Raw genomic sequence first — 20098 nt, 5'->3', positions numbered from 1 at the left:
CGCTTCCCACCCGCTAAAAAAGAACCCTGCTAAAATTATCGTCGACCTGGAAGACGCTTGACCCCCCTGCGCAACCCCCGGGAATCTCGCACGATCCCGGCGCCGAGCTCGCGAGTGTGGACCGAACCGTGCGACGCCGCCGCGCGAGCGGTCCCGATCCGAGGTCGCGACCGTGGAAATGTCTGACGCCCAGATCTCCGAGGGAGGTGAAAGGAAAAAGACCCTCGTTCGGGATCGGCGCGCGGCGTGCTGGAGGTTTTATTTTGAACCGCCTCTTGAACAGACGTGACGCTGTTCAAATGGCCACACCGAGGAGGCGGCAGGGGAGTGCCCGCGTGTGAACCATGAGCACCGGCGCGGCGGACCCCGAGCGGGTTCGGACGAGCATCACCTCCATGAATGCTCTCCTCGATCCGCTCAAGCATCTGTACCTCAACCTGGCGGACGCCGACGGCAAGACGACCAGGGCCCGTTGCCTCTTCGCCCTCGCCGATACCGGCATCTTGGACGACCTCCCCTGCGCCGACGTCGGCGCCGACCTCGGCCACGGCTTCAGCGACGACGTCGAGGTGGAGTGGACGTACGAGGACTTCGTGAACGTTCTCGGCGCTGCGATCGCGCACCGCACCGCGCACCGCAAGCCCCTCCCCGCAGCCCCCAGGGGCGTGGCGCAGAGGCAGCTGCGGGATCTGTTTCACCTCTGCTGCAACGACTTCGACCGCGCGCGACCCAAGAGCAACGCGTCCAGGCTCACGCTGCACCAGTGGCTCGTCGTGTGCGACGGCGCGGACCTGCTCACCCGCAGGTTCACCCGCGACGCCGCGGCCGTGGTCTTCGCGCGGTGCCGGCGGGGCGCTGAGACCGACCTCGGCCTCGATCAGTTCATCACGTGCCTCGCGTCGTTAGCGGTGGAGACCGGAAAGACCTTCGAGGCGGTCGTATCCGCGGTCAGCACCTCGCCGCTGTGCACGGGGGGAGCCGAGAATGTCGCCCCGGCCAAGGATATCGCCCCGGGGGCCGCGAAGGACACGTACAAGACGCCGGGGAAGGTGAGGGTGCCCACGGTATTCGGAGGTGCCAAGCCCAAGACACCCGGAGCGGCGCTCAAGACCCCAGGAGCCTCGTTGAAGACCCCAGGAGCCTCGTTGAAGACTCCCGGAGCCTCGTTGAAGACCCCGGGGGCGTCTTTGAAGACCCCTGGGGCGTCGTTGAAGACCCCGGGGGCGTCGTTGAAGACCCCTGGGGCGCCAAACGACGTCCGGTACACCGCCGCCCTCGAATCCGCCGTCGAATCCCCGGATGCCAAATCGTTCGAAACGCACGACGCCGACGGCGACGGACTCCTCAACCGTCACGAGCTCGCCTCCCTCCTCGCCCAGGGGGACTCCGCGAGCGTCGACGGCGCGATCGAGCTGGTGTCGAAGCTATTCGACGACGTGGACCTCGATCGGGACGGCCGCGTGTGCCTCGCCGAATACGAGGCTTTTTGCAAAAAGGCGCGGCGGACGCTCAGGAGGCGGACGATGTCGTCGGCGCACGGGCCCACCGCGTCGGCGCCCGTCCCGGCCACGTACGCCACGGACGCGCGACTGGAGGAGATGTTCGTGGCGTACTGCGTCGTGGGAGCCGCGAAGACGCCGGCGAAGGAACGAACGACGAACGAAGGTTCCGTTCACGTGAACAACCAAAACGCTTTCGCCGCCAAACGAACCATCGACGAGCGAAGGTTCCTCCGCGTGCTCAAGGACGCCAAACTCACAGGCCCGGGCTTCCTCTCGCAGCAGCAGGCGCAGCTGTGCTTCCACTCGCAGTGCGCCAGGAACGAGCGCAAGCTGGACCACGCGGGTTTCCTGAGAGCCCTCGGCGCCGTCGTCGCGCACTCGGGCCCCGGCGCTACGTACGAATCAATCGCCGACGCCGTCAAGTCGCTACCCATCCCGGATAAGCTCTCCGCCGCGGTCATCGAGCGCACGATCGCGCCCCAACCCCCCGCGCGAGCCGGCACCGGGGTTGGACCGCGACCGCACAGCGCGCGCGCCGGCATCGGGTCGTTCTCGACGTCGTCGTCGTCGTCGTCGGGCGACTCCGGTTTTGGCGCCCGCGCGAACGCCGCGGTTCGAACCAGGCCGAAGAGCGCGAAACCCCGGGTCAGCGTGTCCTTCGCGGACGACGACGACGTCAAGTCCGACGTCAAGTCCGACGTCAAGTCCGACGTCAAGTCCGACGTCAAGTCCGACGTCAAGTCCGACGTCAAGTCCGAGTCCACCGCGCCCGATGCCCTGCTTGCCGCGTTTGACCGCCGCGACGCCGAGGCGAACGACGGAGACGTGACCGGCGTCGCGTCCATCGGGGTTTGCCGACTGGCGCTCGCCGACGTCGCGGGTCTCAACGGCGCGGACGCCGCCGCCGTCGCTGACGCGTTCCGCGACGTCTTCGAGGCGTTCGCGGTGCGAGCGAAGCTCCGGCGCGAAAAGCTCGGCGAATTTAAACGAAAGTTTGACGCTCGAGTCGCGAACCTCGCGCTCGCGGGCGCGCCGCTCGTTCCCCCCGTGCAGGTTCCCCCGATGTCCGCGCCCCAATCGGACGCAATCTCCGGCGTCTTCGACTCGACCGTGGGAACGTCCGCGGGCGCGCCGGACTTTATGACCGCCGCCGAGTTTGCCTCGCTGCTATCAGCCGCGGGGCTCATCGACACCGACGCGGATGCCGACGCCGTCGAGGTCACCTTCTGCAGGTGCGTCGGCGGTAAGCCCCGCGGCGACGCGGATTTCGCCTCCTTCGTCACCGCGCTCGCGGCGATCGCGGGTGAGCGGAGGCTGACGTTCTTCCAGGTGGCGGCGCCGGTGGTGGACGCGGCGATGCGAGCGCGGGCGGCTCGAGGGAAGGAAAAAGAGGCGGGGAACGAGACCGGGGACGCGGCGGAGCCCGAGGCGGAGCCCGAGCCCGAGGCGGAGCCCGAGCCCGAGGCGGCGCCCGAGCCCGAGCCCGAGGCGGCGGCGGCGCCCGAGCCCGAGGCGTCGGAGCCCGAGAAGGCGGAGGCGGCGCAGACGGCTGCTCCCCCGCTGACGGAGGAGGAACGCGCGGTTTGGGCGCAAGAGTTCAAATCCCACGACGAAGCCGAGTCCAAATCCGGCTTCGTCGACGTCGAGCGCGTCTCCTTCGCGCTCGCCAAGCTCCGGCTCCTGGAGGACGTCGACGTCGCCCTCGCCGCGTCCGAGCTCGAGGCGAGCGTCAAGATCGTGGACCCGTCGGGCGTTGGCGCGCTGGACCTGGACGCGTTCATCGCGGTGGGTGCAGCGGTGAGGGCGCTCAAGCTCGGCGGCCGAGCGAAGCCGAGCGCCAAGCCGGTTCCCGTGCAGCGCGAGTACGTCTTCGACGACTCCCACCCGTTCGCCGCCAAGTTCCGGGCCGTCGCCGACGTCAACGGCGAGATCGACGGCGACTCGTACCGCGCGCTGCTCGATCGCGCGGGTTTGTTGCACGACGGGTCCCGCGGGTCCTCGGAGACTCCGGAGACGAGGCTGACAAACGCCGGCGCCGCGGTCGTGTTCGCGCGGGCCAAGGCGAGGCACCCGGGACACGGGCGGCGGGTGCCGTACAGGATCTTCCTCGGGGCGCTGTCGCTGAGCGCGGGGCACCTGGGTATGAGCTTCGCGGAGGTGGTGGAGAGGATCATGGCGACCGAGTTGTGACGATTACGTCGATGCGTCGGGCGCGGCGGAGTAGTTGTAGCGCGAAGCAACAGAAGGTTTGATCAGATGCAAAAAGTGCGTTCGATTACAGACGTTCGCCTCGACAGTCCTTGCACTGAGAGCGCCGACGACCGTGCTGGCAGATTGAGCCCCCACCGCACTCCTTGCACTGAGAGCGCCGACGGCTGTGCTCGCAGATTCCAGCCCCACCGCACTCCTTGCATATAGAGCGCTGACGACCGTGCTCGCAGAACGAGCCGCCACCGCACTCCTTGCATGCAGAGCGTATACGACCGTGCTCGCAGATTCCAGACCCACCGCACTCCTTGCAGCTAAAGCGGTGACGACCGTGCTCGCAGATTCCAGACCCACCGCACTCCTTGCACTGATGGCGCTGACGACCGTGCTCGCAGATTGATGCACCGCCGCACTCCTTGCAATGAGAGCGCTGACGGCCGTGCTCGCAGATTGATGCACCACCGCACTCCTTGCAATAACAGCGCCTCTTCCCGTGCGGACAAGCGCCGCACACCTTGCATCGCGACCGATACTTCACCCCGTGCTCGCACGGCCCCTTCGGGCGAGGGGCTCTCTTCCGCTTCGTCCCCTGCTTCGTCACCTCCTCTCCACCTCGCTCCGTGTCCTCGACTTCGCCATACTCGTCGAGCGTCACTCTCACGTTCGGCCGCCAGATCGTCGTCTTCATCGCCATGAGGTCGGCGCGCCCCGAACTGTGACTCCGGAAACGTTGCGACATCATCACACCGGTAACGCGCTGCCGCTCGCGCGCGCGGCGGACTCGTCGCGAGGGTCCCGAGGGTTGGTTCGCGAACCCACGGTGCCCGTCCGCGGGGATGGTAATCAGAGTCTCGAACGACGTGCTCGTCGTGCCCCCGTTCGACTGCGCGTGGCTCTCGAGCCCTGACGCGGAGAGCCTGACCACCGCGAGCTCCGAGGGTGGCGAAGGCATCGTGGTGTCCTTCGACGCCAAGGCTGACAGCGACGTCACCGTGATCCTCAAAGGTCGCCGCACGTCCAAGTCGGAGTTGGACTCGAGGCCCGCGCGGCGGCTCGACCACTGGTCGGGGCGACAGGACGACCCGGCCAAGGTCGACGCGTCAACCTACCTCGTCATAATCGGCAGCCATCGCAACTCCGCGTGCGTCATCGAGAAGAACGGGCGCGTCGTGGAGCTCGCGAAAGGGCCGGCCGTGCCGCTGCTTCCCGCGCGAGGCCGCGATGCGTTCACCAGGTGCTTCGTCAGCTGGTACCCCAAGCGCGGCGCGCTCGTCGTGGGCGTCGGGGAACACCTCCGGCACGCGTGGGTCGACCCGGAACCGCACACCGACCCCATCTGCGAGATCGGCCTGTCCACCTGGGACGACTACGCGCAGTATCGAGACATCGAGGTGAGGGCGCTGGACCCCGATGGCGGATCCAGGGTCAACTCGTGGTCCGCGACGCCCGCGGACTCGCCGCGCGGAGGCCGCCGCCCCGCGCCGCCCCCCGCGGTTGCGGACGTCGAGAACCTCCGTGGACTCTCTCCTCGACGCAATCTAACAACGGAGCCGGGCCGCCCCGTCGCGCCGAGCGCCTCCCTGCTCGTTCGATGCGTCGAAACGATCGCGCGGAACCTCCCGGCCGTCGCCCGCGCGGACCCGGCCGGCATGGCGCGGATCACCCCCGAGCACCTCGTCGCGGTGCTGACCCACGACGCCCTGGGAGACTCCGTCGCGTCCGAGGATGATGTGTGGGAACACGTTCGGGAATGGTGCGTCGGCAGGCGGGGCGACGAGGTGCGCGAGGTGTTGCCGCACGTTCGGTTCCCCACGCTGACCACCGAGACGCTGGAGCAGTGCGAGGAATGGGCGGCGCGCGTTCGCATGGACGCGGACGGCGTTGGCGCGCTCCGAGAGCTCGTCGCCGAGGCGCGGGCGCGGAGGATACCCGACATAGGTTTGGGTTTGGAATACCCGGAAAACGAACAGGCGGACGACGAGGACGACGAGGACGACGAGGCGGGTTCGGCGGGTTCGGCGGCGGCGGCGGCGGCGGCGGCGGTCGGGGTGACGGAGGTGATGGAGGCGATGGATGACGATGATGAGGACGGGAGCCCGGGGCGGACGGAGCGCGGAGGAGGGAGTTCGCCTCTATCCCGCGCGGCTCGCATGCGCGTTTCCCCGCACGGCTCCTCCGTTTGCATCGCGTCGTGCGCAAACGCGTTCGGCGCGGGGGGCGGGTCTGTCCGCGACCGGAGGCTCCGCGCGCGTCTCGTCAAACTCGCGGCGACGAGGCGCTCGCCCCGGCGGGGACACGGCGCCGTGCTCTCCTTTCTCTGCGCGGGAGACGGTAACGGCCTGTTCCGGTACCTCGGGCGGGGAGGATTAGGCGGGGGAGGCGGCGGCGTCATCGGCGGGGGCGACTTCTTCAACCCCGCGCGAACCGGCGCCGTGGACGTGACCGCGTCGTCGCCGGCGTCGCGCGGGGGCACGTCCCCGACGGACGTCGCGTCCGACGCGTTTAATCGGACCAACTTCGCCGGGCCCTCGCGTAACCCGAACACGGGCGAGTGGGAGGGCGGGTGGTGGCGCGTCGACCTCGGGCCGAACAAATCGCTGCGCTGCGATTACTACGCGGCGAGGCGCAACGGCGAGTTGGAGGGACAGCCGAGGTGCTGGGTGCTCGAAGGGTCCGCGGACGGTACGAATTGGTGGACGTTACGGAGGCACTCGGGGGACGACGCGCTGGCGACGCCGGGGGTTTGGGGCGCGTGGCCGGTGCCGCCGCCTGGGAGCGGGCGCTCGTGTCGGTACCTGCGGGTGAGGCTGACGGAGAACACGGGGATGGGAGGGGAGGTGTCGGGGTGGAGGCTTCGGCTGTCCAACCTGGAGTTTTACGGCGTGCTCTCGACGAGGAAGAGTTGAAATCGGATCAACATAGCTCAAGCTTGTACTCATACACGAACTGAATTACTCATACATCTTTCCCCTTTTCTTTCCCGTTCCCGTGCAACCAGTCCCATCCGCGGCTCCCGTGCGCGAACTGAATTACTCGTACACCTTCCCGTGCGACCGCCCGCCCGCCCGCCCGCTCCATCCGCCCCGCGCGTGCGTCCCCTCCTCTCCAAACGAACGTAAATCCAAACGAATGTGAAAGCCAAACGACGATCGCGTTCACGTCTCGTCCATCGTCGCCGCGCGACCGTCCCACGCGGCGGCGCGACGCTTGATGTACCTCAGCGTCAGCCCGCCGCCGCCGCCGAAGCCGTCCACGACGCACGCCACGTCGGTGATCTGCGAGTCCGCCTGGTGCGCGGTCCTCGCGAGGACGTTGAAGACACCGGCGGCGCCAGCCTCGGCGCACGTCGTCCTCGAGGCTCCGACGAAGATGGCGCGATCCTTGCCGAAGCCCTTCGCCTCGAGCATGCCCCGCACGGCCTCCGCGCTGATCACGCTCCTGGTGCTGGTGCAGAAGACGCCGCTGTCGACGACGACGTTGCTGTCGAACCGTTGGCGCTGCAGATCGCCGCCGATCTCCTCGGCCAGCAGTTCGCCCTTGCGCTGCTTCATCATGGCCTGCATCTCCTTGCGGACGTCGACGTCGCCGTTGACCGCCTGCAACTGCTCCTCCCGCGCCGCGACTTCGCCGTTGGCGGTGATGTCCTTGACGATGTTGTTCGCGTGGTAGTTCTCGAAGGACTGGAACTCGCATCCGTCGATCTGCTCGTGCCCGCCGCACTGGGTGATGGCCGCCGCTCGCAGCGGGCCGATGGCTTCCAGCACTGCGTCGAGGACCCCTTCCTCCGGGGCGGACGCCGTGGCTCCCACGAAGACCACCTGCGCGCCGTCCTCGAGGAGGCACTCGTCGATAAAGTCGAGCGCACCCTTGCGGAGCTTGAGACGGCCCTCGGAGACGATCGCGCGGAGTCGCTCGTCCTTCTTCGCCACCACCTCGTCGATCCACTCCAGCCTTCGCCTCGCGAGCAGTTCGCGGTTGAGGGGGTTTCTGGACGCCGCCGCCTGGATCGCCGCGGCCTGCGCGGCGACGGACGCGCCCTCGGCGTTCCACCCTTCGGGTCGAATCGAGCCGGACATCGCGGCTTGGCCGACCTCGTCGGGGATGTGCGCGGTCGGGTCCCGGAGCTCGGGGGTGGGGTACCCGTAGAAGTGAAAGTACCGCTCCACCATCCCTTCGGCGGTGCCCCCGCCGGTGCGGAGCAGGGAGAGGTAGCGCTCCTCGGACCAGGACGCGCCCTCCATGCCGAGCTCGACGAACGCCTCGTTGAACGCGAGCCTGTGAAGGTCGCAATGCACGTCGCACAGCACGCCGTCGACCTCCACGATCACGAGCAGAGGCTCGGGCGCGGGGGGTTCGTCATCCTCGTTCGACGTCGCCCGCGACGCGACGCGGGAGGATTTGCCCCGGGTTCCGCGTTCGCCTCGCGCGATCCCGCGGGTGTTGAGCGCGGAGTTGCCGAGCGCGCGGGACGAAGGGCGGTTCGAGCGCCTCGATGGCCCGGTGCCGCGCGCCATCGCGCGGCACGGCGCGAGCGACGCGACCGCGGTCATTTTTGCTGACGCCCGTGAAGAATTGACGAGCTCTCAAAAGCGAAGCGCCGGAGGACGCGTTCGACCGGGCGCAATGCGGCGCGGCGGGCGTGCCTAAACTCTTAAGCCGATGCGTGGGGCCGCGAGGTAAACCTCGGGCTTTGGTCTTCACGCGCGCGTACGTGCGTAGGCGGCGCGCGCGTGCTACACAGTGCGCCCAATGCGCGTCCCCTGGTTGCCGTTGCCGACGAGACACTTTTTCCCGCGGCAACGGCGGTTCAAAAAAAAATCATTCACCAAATCATTTTCCAGGGGCGCAGAGGGACACATGTTGGTGCCACGCAAGCATCCTCTCCCGCCCTTTTCTTTGGGTTGATTCCAGGGCCAAAACCCATACAAGTCGCGGAAGTCGATTTTGGGAATTTTTCGCCGAACCCACTCCCGCTGTTCGGGAGCCCTGCAAAGCCAATGCCGCATAAATCTGTCACGGGGCCTCATAAAGCGACCCGGGCTCGTCTCGCTCGGTGGCGCACGAAGCGGCGGTGGGCCACGGCCTCCGCCCCCCCCGCCGCGCCACCCCACCCGAGACGATGTCCGACGGGTATGCCGCCGCGCAGGCCCGTAAGGAGGCGTATCTCGCGTCGCTCATCCTCCAGGACGTGGAGAAGCGCGGCGAGGCGGTGCGCGAGCGCGGCGTCACCGCGTGGGCGCATCGCCCGAGGGAGCGCGAGCAGGTGAACGAGCGCTTCCTGCGGAACACGCTGCGAGGGGTGGACTCGAGCAACAGGCGCGTGGAGCAACAGGCGGTGCGGTCGGGTAGCCCCGCGCCGGGAGCCGGTGGCGCCAAGCGAGTGCGTCCGGAGGACGTCGTCGTGGACCACGGGCGCGGAGGCGCGGGATCTACCCGCCGGGGGTCGGAAGGCACCTCCTCATCCTCATCCTCCGCGGCGGCGTCCTCTTCCGACTCCGAGCCGGATGCGAAGCCGAGCGCGGGGAATGGGAAGGGCGGGATGAGGGACGATGAGCTCGCCGAGTTTCTCTCCAGGCCGCGGGTCAAGCGCGGCAGGGGCGCCGTGGGCTCCAGAGCGGACGAACCCGGCCCTTTTCTCCCCGGAGGAGGCGCGGAGCACAAGGTGGGGGGGTACTCTCTCGTGTTGGCGAATGAGGAGACGCGGCGAAACGACGCGAGGATCGCGGCGATGCGGGACGAGGCGAAACGGAAGGAGCGGAAGAAGGCGGAGAAGAGGGAGAAGAAGGAGCGCAAGAGGGAGCGAAAGGAGGGCAGGTCCGAGAAGAAGAAGCGACGGCGGTGACGACGAGCTCTCGAGGGCGCTTCTCTCGTGAAACGTTATTAAACTCGCTCGCTCGCTCTTAAACTCGCTCGCTGGGCCTGGTGAGCCGGCGGCTCCGATAGAATACACTCGTAGCGGTAGGCGACACGACCGGTCGAAATCAAAAATACAGGAAACCGAAGCAGTTACATCGGCGCACGCGTCGGCGGGCCTCGTAATATCGGCCGACGCGTCTCGGCGCCGAGAGCCAAAACGCCAAAAGCCATTCGATGGTCATCTGATGGTCGTCTCACAGCGGACCCTCCGCGCCAAAGTTGGGGGTATCGTACCCGAGGTTTCCCGGCCTCGGGTACCCGAGCCTGCCCCGCATCGTGGCCCACATGCTCTCGCCCATGACGTCCCCGGCGCGAGCCGAGGCGTTCACGAGCGCGAGCGTGTTCGCCGCCGAAGCCGCGGCGACGGTCCAACCGTTTGCCGCAACCTCGGCGTTGAGCTGCCCGGACATCCAGCCGCAGTACCCCACGAACACCATCAGGCTCGGCTCGTGCTCTGTTGGAAGGGACGCGAGGACGCGAGGGGTGCGAAGAGGGGTGGTCAGTCGGCGCGTCGTTCGCGGGGGTTCGCGGGGGTACCATCATCGCTCATCGCGAAAAAGCCAAAAAAGTGGAAAAGTCTGAGAGGGGTCAAAAGGATTTGGCGAACTCACCCGGCTTGACGGCGCTGAAGTCGCTGACGTGCCAGAGCCCCGGGAATACCTCGGACGTCGCCCCGTCCAACCGCGTGTGCGACAGCGCCACGAGACACCTCGCGCCCTTCTCCGTGCCCATCGGACCGCCCATGCTCACGTGCCTGTTCGCGAGCACGCGGTGGTGTGGGGCCGAGTAGTCAATCTCGGGCACCACGTTTTTGAGCTGCGCGTTTGTCGGCCTGTTGAGGATGACGCCGGTGCTCCCTTCCGCGTCGTGGTTGAGGACGAGGACGACGGAGTGGCGCCACCAGCCCTCTTCGGTTTCGGGCGCGAGTAATAGGCAGCCCGTCTCCGCCTCCGGGAGGACGTGCGCCCAGTCTCCGGGGGTTATCTTCGAAGCCTGCCTTCGGCTGTACGCGGTCGATGCGGCGGAGAGGTTCGTGACGACGTGGTTCGCCTGCTGCTGCTGGTTGAAGCGCTGGCGGTGCGCGTGCTCCTGGTTCACCAGCGCCGCTCTGCGGATCAGGGGGAGTAGCGGTACGTGAAGTTAGCGATCGATGCGTCGGATTCGGAACGCGTGCGCGAGCGCGCGCTCGGAGCCCCGCGCGGCGTCCTGGGAATTCACGACGTGCAATGAAAACAGAGGAAAAAGTGTCGGGGAATCTGTCGTTTCGGGCGGGGCGTTTCGCGACGCGGCGCGGGTTACGCGCGTACCTGAAGGCCCGCCAATCCCCTTTGACCTCGACGGTATCGGAGTGACTGTCATCGCCCATGGCGCGGCATTTCACCGGACCCGCGGCGCGCTTCCCGTCCCGCGCGCATCGCGCCCTTCCCCGTGACGCGAGGGGTTGTATCGCCCGTGTCTGCGCGATAGCCTGCATTCTCCGTTCTTTTCGCGGGGGTTTCCCTCGCTGGTGGCGTGCGGCGTGCCGTCAAGCGACCGGGTTCGAGCGTTCCTGGCTCGCGCCTGTGGTGAGCGAGGACTTCCCGTGGGCTCGTCGGTGCGCGTGCGCGGTGCGACGAGGCGTCAGGGCGGTCTGCGGGCGACGCGGCGGCTTCAGAGGCCCGTCGCTCAGTTTTCTCTCGCTTTTTTTTCGTGACGAGCCGAGATATTTTACGGTGTGAATCCGAGCAGATCCAGCGCTGCGCCACCGAGGCCGAAAGATCCACGGCGGTTTGGCAATTTCGCAATTTGGTCCACAGCGACGCAGTCTGGTTTCGCGGTCGAAATGACGCTCGAGCGGCGAAAGGTGCCCTGCTCCAGACTGCGTTGCGGTCAGATCCGTGTCAGCGTGCTTCTGTTCGCACAATGGTTCCAGGTCAGCTTTTCCGTCGTTTTTTTTTTTGGCTCGAGGAAAAGGTGCTCGTAAAAAAAGTTGGGGTGCCGTGCGACGCACGCCGGCACGTGGCGCCACAAGTGTTGACACACGCCGCCTCTCGCACACGGACGATGGACGGACCCACCGATGCCGAGAAGCTCCCCGTCACGGTACGTGCAGTCGGGGTGATCTCGACGCTCGCGGATCGCGTCGTGGAGCGTCGGAGTCTCCGTCCTCGCGACGATCGCGCGGGCGGCCGTCGCTTCAATTTTCCTGTTTTCCAACCCTTTCCGCGGGGTTCCATCCGATCGATCTCGGGGTTGCAGCGGGACGAAGGCGACGCCGACGCCCGATGCCGTCCCATATCGTGACTGACCATCTACCCGTATGATCCACGCGCACGCGTGCGTGTGCTCTTTGACAAACACGCGCTGACCCGCGGTCCCCTGCCCCCCATCCAACAGATCGTGACGGGTTTCCTGGGCGCGGGCAAGACCACGCTGGTGAACCACATCCTCAAGGGCGACCACGGTAAGCTCATCGCCGTCATCGAGAACGAGTTCGGCGCCGTCTCCATCGACGACGCCCTCGTCGGCGAGAACATCAAGGAGCAGGAGAACATCATCACCATGGACAACGGGTGCGTGTGCTGCACCGTCCGCGGCGATCTCGTCCGAGCGCTGCTTACGCTCAAGGACAAGACCAAGAAGTTCGACCACGTCATCATCGAGACCACCGGCCTCGCCGATCCCGCGCCCGTCGCGTTCACCTTCTTCATCAACCCCGAGATCGCGGATCACTACCGCATCGACTCCATCCTCTGCCTCGCCGACGCTAAGCACATCGGCCTGCACCTCGAGGAGGAGAAGCCCGACGGCGCCGTCAACGAGGCGGTGCAGCAGGTGGCCTTCGCCGACCGCATCCTGCTCAACAAGATCGATCTCGTGTCCGACACCGAGCTCGCGGCGGTGATGGAACAGGTGCGGTCCATCAACGGCGTGGCGGAGGTGATCAAGACCACCAACTCCGTCGTCGACCTCGACAAGGTCCTCGGGGTTTCCTCGTTTTCCATCGAGAAGACCCTGGAGGTGGACCCGGATTTCTTGGAGGACGAGGAAGGACACGCGGCGGCCACCGCGGCGCACGACGGCGCCGCGGCCGACGGCGGCGACCACGGCCACGGCCACTCGCACGACGGCGGCAAGACGGAATGCCACGAGGATCACGGCCACGGCCACGGCCACGGCGAGCCCGCCGCGAAGAAGCCGCGCAAGAAGAGGCACGACCTCACCGGCGTGTCCTCCGTCGGTATCCTCGCGGAGGGCGAGCTCGACTTCAACCAGGTCAACACCTTCATGATGACGGTGCTCCAGGAGAACGCCAAGAGCATCTACCGCAGCAAGGGTGTGCTGTGCTTCAAGGACCAGGGGAACACCAAGTTTGTGTTCCAGGGCGTTCACGAGCACATCAACTTCGGACCCTCGTCGGTGGAGTGGGGCGCCGACGAGCCGAGGGTGAACAGGATGGTGTTCATCGGACGGAACCTGAACCGCAAGGAGCTGGAGGAGGGCTTCAGGGCCTGCCTCGTCAAGGACTGAGAGGCCGGCGGGGCGACTAACATCCACCCGCAGAGAGAACTTTTTTATTAATATGATCACGGGGGCGACAAACGCCCTGCCCGTCCATCAGTCGAAAGAAGAGCGTCGGCGGTTCCGAGAAGACTCCGAGAGGGCCGCCAATCCAGCCGAGCCCTCTCAGCCGCAGAAGCCCTCCGCGCGAGTGACGCCTCGGTGACCCTCGCACGAGCGGGCGATGGTGCAGCGGCGAGCGCACCCCCTTCCCCCCCGCCTCCTCCTCCTCGTCGTCGCGCTCCTCCCCGCGCTCGCGTCCGCCGCCGCCCCGACGTCGGTTAACCCCCTCGCCGCCGTCGCTGAGAGCCCCTCGCTGCCCCGCGAGCTCGTCGCGAGGGTCCGCGCGTCGGGCGCGGAGCTCGCGGCGGGTGGGCTGGCGCCCCTCGCCGCCGCCGCGGTGGACGCGCGCGGGGGCGGCGACGCGCTCGCGCGGACCCTCGCCTCGACGCGCGCGGCGGTGCTCGCCCTCTGCGGGTCCGCGGCGGTGCTCGAGCGGAGCGCCGACGACACCACGCCGCGCGCCGACGAGGCCGGAGACCCGGCCCCCGCCCCGCCCGCCCTCCTCGAGGACGCCGAAAACCTCGCGGCGCTGTTCCACTGGCTCGCGGTGGAACTCGACGCCGCCCTCGCCGTCGCGCCCGACGCGCCCGCGTCGCCGACGGCGCGACGCGAGGGCGGAACGTGGTCCCTCGCGGACGAACTTCGAGAGGCGCGCGCCGTCCTTGCCGCGCGACTCGAAACCTCCTCCTCCTCCCCCTCCTCCTCCTCCTCAACCTCCTCATCCTCAAACTCGGGGTTTTCGTGCTACCGTTGGAGCGGGTACATCGCGAGGAGCCTGGCGGCGAGGAACGCGCTCTCGCTTCCCTTCGACGAACTCGTGGAGGCGACGTCGACGTGGTCGGACGCGGAGCTCGACGCGTGCGGACTGCGACACGCGCGCCTCGCTTTTCTCGCGACGGAAATAAACGAGAGGGAGACAGCCGACGACGCCGGGGGAGGAAACGACAGCCGGAATGAACACCTCGTGCACGGCCTCAACCTCACGGCGTTCGGCGCGGTCGTCGAGACGTGCCGCGTCGGGGGCGGGAACGGGCTCGCGCAGCTCGTGGGCCCGGGCGCGTTCGCCGCGGCAGCGACCCGGCTCGCTCGGCTTAAATCGCACCTCTCCGCGATGGACACGGCGCTGCGAAGCCAAACCGCGATCGACGGGTTTAGATGCCTGAGCGACGCGTCGCTGGCACCCGCGATGGACGACGAGGCCGACGCCCCGCCCGGCTCCAGACTCGCCACCGCCACCGCGATACTTTCCTTCCTCGCGGGAGCCGCCGAGGACGTCCTCGTCGCCGATCGCGGGTGCGAGCGAGCTCGCGAATCGTCCTCGACGGGCGCGTACTATCCCGTGCCTGTTTTCGACAGGATCGCGCAGGAGCTCGCGCAGTGCGGCGTAGGGGACGCGTACGGCCGCGCGTGGCTCCGGGCGAGGTACCCGAACGGGGGCACCGCCGGACTGGCGTCGAGGCTCGACCAGGTGGCAGCCGCGGTGGACGCGTGCAGCGAGGGTTCGTCTTTGAATCGCGAAGACGTCAAAGCCGCTCGGTCAAAGACGCCGCCCCTCACCAGGGTCGATCTCGACGCGCTCGCCGCGACGATTCGTCACTTCCGATCGGCGGACGCGGCGATGTTCGGGTGCAGACGCGGCGCGTACGCGCACAGCGCCGCGGGGGCACTCGCGCACGCCCTCGACGGCTACCGCGCGGTCCTCGCCTCCTGCCCGGCGGCGACGGCGGATTCGACCGGCTCAGACCCGACTGAGATTGTCCACCCCGAGATCGTCCACCCGTCGTCGTCGTCGTACGTGGTCATCCCCGTGACCGAGGCGGCGGCACGAGGCGAGGGAGTCAAAGGACGCGGGAGGTTCGAGCCGGGGGGCGGCGCTGGTTTCGTCGGTGTGGTGTCGGCTTCGTGCGTCCTCGCCGTCGGCGGGGTCGCGTTTTGCGTCGCGCGGTACCTCCAAACGAGGCGCGATCGATCCGTCCGCGGGCCTTGGCGAAAGATGGATGCCGCCGGCGGCGACCTCGGGCGTCCCCCGCGAGTGCCGCCGTCCGGTCCCGGTCCCGGCGGCCGCGCTCCGTTCGCGTTCTCCGCCAGACGGTTCTACCGGCACCTTCAGGCGGGTAGCGTGGGCGACCTCCCGCTCGTCGAGGACCTGGACCGCGCGTCCGGAGTTTCCACCGAATCCGAGGGCAACGATCGCGTCGACACGCCCCCGTTGAGGATGGGCAACGTCGTGGACCTGCCCAGCCCGCGGACCAACCGCCGCAGCAACTCCATCTCCGAGCCCGCCACGCGGCCGCCCCCCGCGGTTACGCCCGACGATTTGGTCCTCAGGGGTTTCGCCGGGGGCATCAGCGAGCCGAAGCCCCGGCACCCGTCGCGGCACTCCACCCCGTACCACGGCCTGCGGAGCGTTGGGGAGCTCCGGGTGAACATACCGGTCGGGGCGTTTCGGGAGACGGCGGACGGCCGGCGGCCGACCACGCCGCCGGCGGGCGCATCCGGCGCTGCTCCGTTCTTTGGCGGTGAGAAGCGGCTGACGCACCCGTGATTGTTTCGACGCGCGCGAACGTAAACGCACGAGAACGCCGCTAAATAAAACACGCGAATGACGTCGATCGCTAACTAGCTAGGCGCCTCACGCGCGCTCGTTCTCCTTGGCCGCCTCCCTGAGTCTGTCCAGTCGTTCCTTGTTGCGCTTGGCTATCCTTCGCTGCGTCACCTCTTTTTCCCTGTCCGTGAGCATCGGCCAGTTGGCGATCCTGGACAGCGAACCGTCCTCGTTCACCACCACCGGTCCCATGGCGTCCATCGCGATGGACTCGCCGCTATTGATGTCTAGCTTGGGGACGCTAGCGTCGTCTCCGCTCGGCGCGGGGAGTCCCTCGCCGCCTTGCGCAACCTGAGAGATGGGACGAGTTTCGGGGGGTTTCGATGAGATCTCGAGTGGGACGAGCGGCGATGGGGAGGGGCGCGGACTCACCCGCGCCACGTCCGCGGGGTCCGCCTCCCGCGGATGGAACGTGTCGGTATCCACCGTGGTCTGGTAGTTATTGCTGGGCTCCATCGTGGCCGCCTCTCGGAGTGTCGGCGAGCCCTCCCGGGGAAACTTTGTTACTTTCTGGCACTTTCTCGCCCGAAAGAAGGCCCGCGCCTGTCAGGTCACCTCCGCCTGCTGCCAACTTTTCCTCGGAGAGCTTTCGTCGCCTCCGAGGCGCGCGCGGGGGTCGCCGTGCATTTCACCCTCGCCGAGGAGTCTTATCCCAATCACATCGCGATGCCTTATCGACAGTGGACGACTCGTCCCACCCTCCACAGAAGTCGCGCGCGTGACTACCCGTCGACCACCACGGACACCCCGCCCCCCCGCCCCAAGACCCCCCCGCCCCTCAAGCCGCCCGCCATGGCCGAAGCAGACGACGACAAGAAGTGGTACAGCAAGCCCAACAAGCGAGAGTCGCTGTGGGGCCTGGGAGGCATGGCGGTGCGTCCCGCGACTCGGCCCTGTCGGCTTTTCCCGGAACCCGCGCGCGTCCGGGAGTATCGCCCGTCGCGGCGAGGGCGCTTCGTCCCCCGTGAGTTTCCGCGCGCGTTCCTCGCCTCACCGCGCGTCGTCCCTCTCCGCGCGATACGCAGATCGCCTCCTCCGTCGCCGGCATCATCTACCTCGTCAAGAGGGAGAAGGACGAGAAGGTGGACAAGAAGTGACCTGAGGGCCCGACGCGAACGGACAGCCCGCGCGCCGCGCCGCGAAGCGACACACCACGAGCCGCGACGAGGCGAGCGCGAGACTGAAGCTTCGCGCGCGACGTCGCGCGGTGAGCGCGCGAGGCCCGTCCGCCGCGATTCGCGACGGGCGGTGACCGCGGCTCTCCGACCGGCGCCGGCCTCCACGCACCCACGACGACGACGACGATGAACAAGGCCGAGAGAGAGTTCGATGCGTCCGACGAAAATCGATGCGAGCCGTGTACTGTTCCCTCGTGTACTGTCTGGTGTCACCGTTCACGGTCCTTCTTTCTTTCGAGCGGGTACCCAGCCCCACCCATTCCTGCTGAACTCGGCAAAAAACGACTTCCACGTACAGCAGGCGAGCCAGTTTGCTGTACGCGGATGTCTTCTAGTTCAGCACCCGCTCGAGGTAAAGGGACACGACTCGCATCTTTTGAAATCCAAGCTTAACGACGTTCTCTCTACTCGTAAAACTCTCGCGCGACGCGCTCAGTCCAACGCGATGTCGTCCCCCGTCGCCCTCTTCTTCCGTTCGTGCCACTGCTTCTTGTGAGCCTCCATCTCCTCCTTGGCCTCCTCCATCTTCTGCTCGTTGTACTCCTTGACGAACTGCATGTTGAGCTCGTCCACCGCCTTGGTCCCGTCGCGGTCCCACGGGTTGTGCGTCGCCGTGCCCCTCTGCACGCGGTTACCCCTCTTCGCGGCGTTGAGCATTTTGTCGTAGAGCTCCTCGTCGTGCTCGCGTTCCGCAATCTCCGCGTCGAGCTCCGCGGCTTCGGCCTCGCCGAACGGGACGACGTACTCCCTCTTCTCCACGGCCTGGGCGGTGGGATGGCCCTCGCCCACGGGCGCGAGCTCGGCTTCCGAGTACAGCTCGATGGGCATGCCCGAGTCGACGAATTCGTTCAGGCCGATTTGCTCGTAGTGCAGCGCCTTGTTGAACGCGTGCTCCATGCGCGTGTGCGGCGACGTCTCGTCGAGAAGCTCGTCCAGCTGTGCGCCCGGTTCGTCGGTGTCCAGCCTCCCGGTGGGGTGCGCGGGACCCGCCTCGATGCCCAGGTCGCCGGTGACCAGCCGCCGCATCTCTCGCGGTTTCGGGTACTCTCCGGCGCCGCCGCCGCCGCCGCCAAAGACCGCTCTGAACGCTTTCGCGACGGCGCCGCCGCTCTCGCTCTTCTTCCGCCCCGCCGCCAGCTTCTTACGCTCCACATCCAGCTCCTTCGCGATCTCGTCGTCGCCCTGGAGCCTCTCCGCGCGGTTCAAATCGTCCTCCGCCTCGTCCCACCGATGCATCGCGACCCTGGCTCGGCCCCTGCGGAACCAACCCTTCACGCACATGGGATCCTCGGCGAGAGCCTTGCTGCAGTACCACTCGCACGTCGCGTGGTCACCGCGCCTGGACGCGGCCAAGCTGGCGTTGAGGATCGTCGCCTTGAGCAAGACCTGGTTCTCGTTGCCCTCGCCAAGCCCGGAGTCCGCCAAACCCCGCCACGCGTTGGAGCCGTAACGTTCCGCGAGTTTCAAGTGCGGGTCTTTTCCGAGCGGGTCTTGCTCGCTCGGCGGATCCCACTCGGGCATCTCCACCTTTGAGAGATCCAGGGGCGCGAAGGGCGCGGTGAGGAGACGGATCGCGACGTCGTACGCCCTCAGAGCGGCCCTGTGCCGCCCCGCCTTGAACAGCGCCACCCCTCGCTCCTTCGCCGCCTTAGCTCGGTGCGCCCGCTCCCATTTGGGCATCGTCCAGAGATCCTCGCCGTCCAACCCGACGTCCTTCGTGCCGCCCCATCCCCCGGGCCCCGCGTGCTCGGGCGCGAACGGCGCCGGCGGGTGCACCGCCCTGACGTGAACCTCCGTGGTCACGAGATCGCCGCCGGTGTCGTACGTTTCGGCGAACCGCGCACTCGCGACCGCGTCCGACTCGACCGTCCCGTCGACGCGATCGTCGGCGAAGCCGTACACGGATGCCGGAAACGTCACCTCGAACCTCTCCCCGGGCGAGGCCAGCGTTAGCGACAGCTCGAGCGCCTCGTGCACGCCGTCGGGGCACGGGGGCGCGTCCACCGCGGTGCTTCGCAGGGTAAACTCCATCGGCGTCCAGGGTTCGGCGTCCAGTCCCGTGTTTGCGTTCACAGCTGTCGGTTTATGTTTCGTGTACACTATGACGCGACAGCCGGGTCGAGCGACGTCCCGCCCGGTGTCCGAGCCGTACCCCGGCCGCGGCGAGTGGGACAGGGTCATGGGCTCGTAGAGCGTCTGTCCGTGGGTCTTCGCGTCTCCCCAACGCGTCCTGCGCTTGATGAGTTTGCCACCCGGGCTCGGTCGCGGCGTCAGGTCGACGTCGCGGAAGATCTTGGCCAGTCGGATGGTGACCTCCTCGGGGTAGACGCTCTCGATGTTTGGCGCGGGCAGGTGGCGCTCCTTGCACAGGAACGTGGCCACCTCGCCCTCGCGCATGGTCTCCAGCGCAACCTCCACCGCCCTGCACTGCGCGCCGCAGCCGAGGAGGTACCTCTCGAGCTCGGCATCCTGCGCCACCGTGCCCGCGGTCGGCGCGTTCGCGGCGTGGACGCGACGGACGGTGAATGACACCTGGTCGCCGACGGACGGGCGCGTCTTGAACCCGCCGGCGGGCGCGGGCTCCACCACGGTCTTGACGATCGATTCGTCCCGGAGGATGTCCTGCGCGAGGGCGGGAGATGAAGGGGCGGGTCAGAGGCGTTGCCGGTGAGGCGGGATCCCTAAGAGGAGCGGGCGGACGAACAACGGCGACGGTGCCCACTCGGCGCACGCACCAAGGTCTCCCCGGGTGGATGCTCGAACTCGTCCGCGAAGACGTTCACGACGTCATCGCCCATGGCGTCGATACCCGGCGGGCGTTCGTGAGGTCCAAAGTGACACCTGCGCGCCCCCGAACACTGCCCTCGTCGCGTCCGAGGGGACGGCTCCGTGCCGCCTCGGGACTCGCGAAAATTTTTCGAAATCCGACAATCAGGCGAGGGTTTCTTCGCGCTCCCCTTTCGAGCGCGGCGTGGACACTGCGAAGCGCACCGGGGGTCCGCCCGCGGCGCGAGCCCGAGTCCCTAGCGCGTCCACTTCGCGCCCGCGATCGACGCCCGCGTCCCGCGTCCACGCGTAGCGTCCCT

General features: G+C 67.7%; 11 protein-coding genes across 11 annotated transcripts; 6 read left to right on the top strand and 5 right to left on the bottom strand.

The window, feature by feature from the left end:
• Nucleotides 1–344: 344 nt before the first annotated feature.
• Nucleotides 345–3692, top strand: MICPUN_56908 (predicted protein; the record flags this gene model as incomplete). The annotated part of the gene is made up of 1 exon (XM_002500881.1): nucleotides 345–3692. The coding sequence occupies one exon, from the start codon at nucleotides 345–347 to the stop codon at nucleotides 3690–3692; it is 3348 nt and encodes a 1115-aa protein (XP_002500927.1).
• An 85-nt stretch (nucleotides 3693–3777) lies between these two features.
• MICPUN_56907 (predicted protein) lies at nucleotides 3778–4404 on the bottom strand (the record flags this gene model as incomplete). The annotated part of the gene is made up of 1 exon (XM_002500454.1): nucleotides 3778–4404. The coding sequence occupies one exon, from the start codon at nucleotides 4402–4404 to the stop codon at nucleotides 3778–3780; it is 627 nt and encodes a 208-aa protein (XP_002500500.1).
• A 142-nt stretch (nucleotides 4405–4546) lies between these two features.
• Nucleotides 4547–5528, top strand: MICPUN_99439 (predicted protein; the record flags this gene model as incomplete). Its single annotated transcript, XM_002500880.1, has 2 exons — nucleotides 4547–5225; nucleotides 5476–5528. The coding sequence occupies 2 exons, from the start codon at nucleotides 4547–4549 to the stop codon at nucleotides 5526–5528; spliced, it is 732 nt and encodes a 243-aa protein (XP_002500926.1).
• Nucleotides 5529–6318: 790 nt separating this feature from the next.
• MICPUN_56905 (predicted protein) lies at nucleotides 6319–8224 on the bottom strand (the record flags this gene model as incomplete). Its single annotated transcript, XM_002500453.1, has 4 exons — nucleotides 6319–6336; nucleotides 6589–6597; nucleotides 6752–6782; nucleotides 6866–8224. The coding sequence occupies one exon, from the start codon at nucleotides 8222–8224 to the stop codon at nucleotides 6866–6868; it is 1359 nt and encodes a 452-aa protein (XP_002500499.1). The 3' UTR covers nucleotides 6319–6336; nucleotides 6589–6597; nucleotides 6752–6782.
• A 557-nt stretch (nucleotides 8225–8781) lies between these two features.
• MICPUN_107906 (predicted protein) lies at nucleotides 8782–9718 on the top strand. Its single transcript, XM_002500879.1, has one exon. It carries the CDS (start codon nucleotides 8830–8832, stop codon nucleotides 9550–9552), a length of 723 nt encoding a protein of 240 aa, XP_002500925.1. The 5' UTR covers nucleotides 8782–8829; the 3' UTR covers nucleotides 9553–9718.
• A 102-nt stretch (nucleotides 9719–9820) lies between these two features.
• MICPUN_99437 (predicted protein) lies at nucleotides 9821–10992 on the bottom strand (the record flags this gene model as incomplete). Its single annotated transcript, XM_002500452.1, has 3 exons — nucleotides 9821–10080; nucleotides 10238–10734; nucleotides 10934–10992. 3 exons carry the CDS (start codon nucleotides 10990–10992, stop codon nucleotides 9821–9823), a joined length of 816 nt encoding a protein of 271 aa, XP_002500498.1.
• Nucleotides 10993–11643: 651 nt separating this feature from the next.
• On the top strand, nucleotides 11644–13230 carry MICPUN_90239 (predicted protein). The gene is made up of 2 exons (XM_002500878.1): nucleotides 11644–11708; nucleotides 12003–13230. Exons 1-2 carry the CDS (start codon nucleotides 11670–11672, stop codon nucleotides 13134–13136), a joined length of 1173 nt encoding a protein of 390 aa, XP_002500924.1. The 5' UTR covers nucleotides 11644–11669; the 3' UTR covers nucleotides 13137–13230.
• Nucleotides 13231–13350: 120 nt separating this feature from the next.
• On the top strand, nucleotides 13351–15774 carry MICPUN_56901 (predicted protein; the record flags this gene model as incomplete). Its single annotated transcript, XM_002500877.1, has 1 exon — nucleotides 13351–15774. One exon carries the CDS (start codon nucleotides 13351–13353, stop codon nucleotides 15772–15774), a length of 2424 nt encoding a protein of 807 aa, XP_002500923.1.
• Nucleotides 15775–15799: 25 nt separating this feature from the next.
• Nucleotides 15800–16287, bottom strand: MICPUN_107904 (predicted protein). The gene has a single exon (XM_002500451.1). The coding sequence runs from the start codon at nucleotides 16033–16035 to the stop codon at nucleotides 15862–15864; it is 174 nt and encodes a 57-aa protein (XP_002500497.1). The 5' UTR covers nucleotides 16036–16287; the 3' UTR covers nucleotides 15800–15861.
• Nucleotides 16288–16626: 339 nt separating this feature from the next.
• Nucleotides 16627–16931, top strand: MICPUN_56899 (predicted protein; the record flags this gene model as incomplete). The annotated part of the gene is made up of 2 exons (XM_002500876.1): nucleotides 16627–16707; nucleotides 16860–16931. The coding sequence occupies 2 exons, from the start codon at nucleotides 16627–16629 to the stop codon at nucleotides 16929–16931; spliced, it is 153 nt and encodes a 50-aa protein (XP_002500922.1).
• A 513-nt stretch (nucleotides 16932–17444) lies between these two features.
• On the bottom strand, nucleotides 17445–19810 carry MICPUN_56898 (predicted protein; the record flags this gene model as incomplete). Its single annotated transcript, XM_002500450.1, has 2 exons — nucleotides 17445–19634; nucleotides 19748–19810. 2 exons carry the CDS (start codon nucleotides 19808–19810, stop codon nucleotides 17445–17447), a joined length of 2253 nt encoding a protein of 750 aa, XP_002500496.1.
• Between the last annotated feature and the right edge of the window lie 288 nt (nucleotides 19811–20098).

Source organism: Micromonas commoda, chromosome 3 (genome assembly GCF_000090985.2).
Source record: "Micromonas commoda chromosome 3, complete sequence".
NCBI classification, from domain to species: Eukaryota; Viridiplantae; Chlorophyta; class Mamiellophyceae; order Mamiellales; family Mamiellaceae; genus Micromonas; species Micromonas commoda.
This window is presented reverse-complemented; position numbering and strand designations above follow the sequence as displayed.